We start from the raw sequence: 1,797 nt of genomic DNA, 5'->3' as shown, positions 1-1,797 counted from the left end.
CAAGGCGGTGGCCAGCAGGACCATGGAGGTGGCCACGAAGTGACCGTTTGCGATGGTCAGCGGGTCACTCGTGCCGATGGTCAGCGGGATCGTGGCGATGGCCAGAGAGTCCCCCACAGCGATGGCCAACGGGTCACCCTCGGTGCTGACCACCGAGACCGCGGCGATGACCACTGGGCCACCGCCAGCGATGACCGCGGGGTCACCCACGCTCCGAGCGCCGCCCACGCCGCTGCCCAGCGCCCGTTCGGCTGTCCGGACTGCGGCAAAGCCTTCGTGCTGAGCGCTCAACTGCTGCGGCACCGCCGCGCCCACGCCCCCGCSGTGKCCGGAGCGGCCGSAGCGGCCGGAGCCGCCGGTCAGTGCCGGGACTGCGGCCGCCCGGTGGGAGCGCCCTCGCAGCGACCCTACAAATGCGTGGACTGCGGCAAAAGCTTCGGCCGCCGGCCCAAAGAGCCCCGAGCGACCAAACCTCGCCGCCAACGCCGCGGCGACACCGCCCAAGGCGTCAAATCGCCCACCGTGCCCAACACGTGCGGCGAGTGCTGGCAGAGCTTCGGCCAGAGCTCGGACCTGGTCAAGCACCTGCGCATCCACACGGGCGAGAAGCCGTACGCCTGCGGCCACTGCGGGAAACGCTTCAACGTCAGCTCCAACCTGATCCGCCACCGGCGCATCCACACCGGGGAAAAACCGTACGGCTGCGCCGACTGCGGCAAGAGCTTCACCGACAAATCCACGCTGACGCAGCACCGGCGCATCCACACCGGGGAGAAGCCGTACGGCTGCGGGGTGTGCGGGAAGAGCTTCAGCCGCAGCTCGCACCACAAGCGGCACCAGCGCACGCACAGCGCGGCCGCGGCGGGGGCGGGGGGCGGCGGGGCGGTCACTGCGGTCAGTGCGGGGGTCAGTGCGGGGGTCAGTGCCGGGGTCAGCGCGGGCGCGGCGCTGCTGCCGCTGTGGCCGTACCCCAGCCAGCCCTGCTGAGTCAGGGGTTTGGGGTGCTTTGGGGTGGAAGAGCCAAAAAAATTTGGAATAATAATTTGGTTTTTTTGGTTATTTTTGGTGTGGTCACTCTGGATTCCGGCATGGTTTGGGTTCTATTCTGTTTTTTCACGATTCTCTCCATCCATTTTTCCCCATTTTCAATGGGTCTTTAAGGCGTTTTTCAGATTTGCGGGGTTTGGTATTGGGATAAAATTGGGGTTTTTTTTGGGCGAGGAAAGTTTTTGGTGCTGAATTATCCCTCCAGATCCATCGGTCAGTGCAGGGGTCAGTGCGGGGGTCAGTGCTGTGGCCGTACCCCAGCCAGCCCTGCTGAGTCAGGGGTTTGGGGTGGAGCAGTGAAAAAATCAGAAATAATAATTTCGTTTGGTTTTTTTTTGGTTGTTTTTGTCATGATGTTTTTGGATTCTGGCATGTTTGCAGTTCTATCCTGGTTTTTCCCAATTCTCTCCATCCATTTACCCCCGTTTTTCAACAGTTTTCAATGGGTTTTTAAGGCGTTTTTCAGGTTTGCAGGGTTTGGTGCTGGGGTAAAATTGTGGTTTCTTGGGTGAGAAAAGTTTTTGGTGCTGAATCATCCCCCCAAATCCATCTGGGGTCCCACTGTCCTGGTCCCAGTTCCCATCCCGATCCCAGTCCTGGTCCCRGTCCCGATGTCCTGGTGCTGATCCTGATCCCAGTTCTGATCCCAATCCCATTGTTCGGATGTTGATCCCAGTCCCAGTCCCAATGTCCTGGTGCTGATCCTGATCCCAGTTCCCATCCCAATTCCATTGTCCCAGTCCCAATCCC

At 60.6% G+C, this 1,797-nt stretch overlaps 2 protein-coding genes across 2 annotated transcripts in view; one reads left to right on the top strand and one right to left on the bottom strand.

Moving 5' to 3' along the window:
- Positions 1 to 6: 6 nt before the first annotated feature.
- LOC130587913 (zinc finger and SCAN domain-containing protein 2-like) lies at positions 7 to 987 on the top strand (the record flags this gene model as incomplete). Its single annotated transcript, XM_057388883.1, has 1 exon — positions 7 to 987. A coding segment is annotated over one exon (981 nt), but the record flags the coding sequence as incomplete, so codon positions are not given.
- Position 988: 1 nt separating this feature from the next.
- LOC130587911 (1-acyl-sn-glycerol-3-phosphate acyltransferase alpha-like) overlaps positions 989 to 1,797 on the bottom strand; it is a 4,123-nt gene continuing 3,314 nt past the window's right edge. Inside the window, exon 5 of the mRNA XM_057388882.1 lies at positions 989 to 1,004. Within this exon, the coding sequence (XP_057244865.1) occupies positions 989 to 1,004 (16 nt within the window). The remainder of the gene's footprint in view (positions 1,005 to 1,797) is intronic.

This window comes from Malurus melanocephalus, unplaced genomic scaffold (assembly GCF_030028575.1).
Source record: "Malurus melanocephalus ecotype Western Australia unplaced genomic scaffold, MMel_1.1 scaffold_2693, whole genome shotgun sequence".
NCBI classification, from domain to species: Eukaryota; Metazoa; Chordata; class Aves; order Passeriformes; family Maluridae; genus Malurus; species Malurus melanocephalus.
The sequence above is the reverse complement of the archived record's forward strand: the minus strand, read 5'-3'. Positions and strand labels throughout refer to the sequence as shown.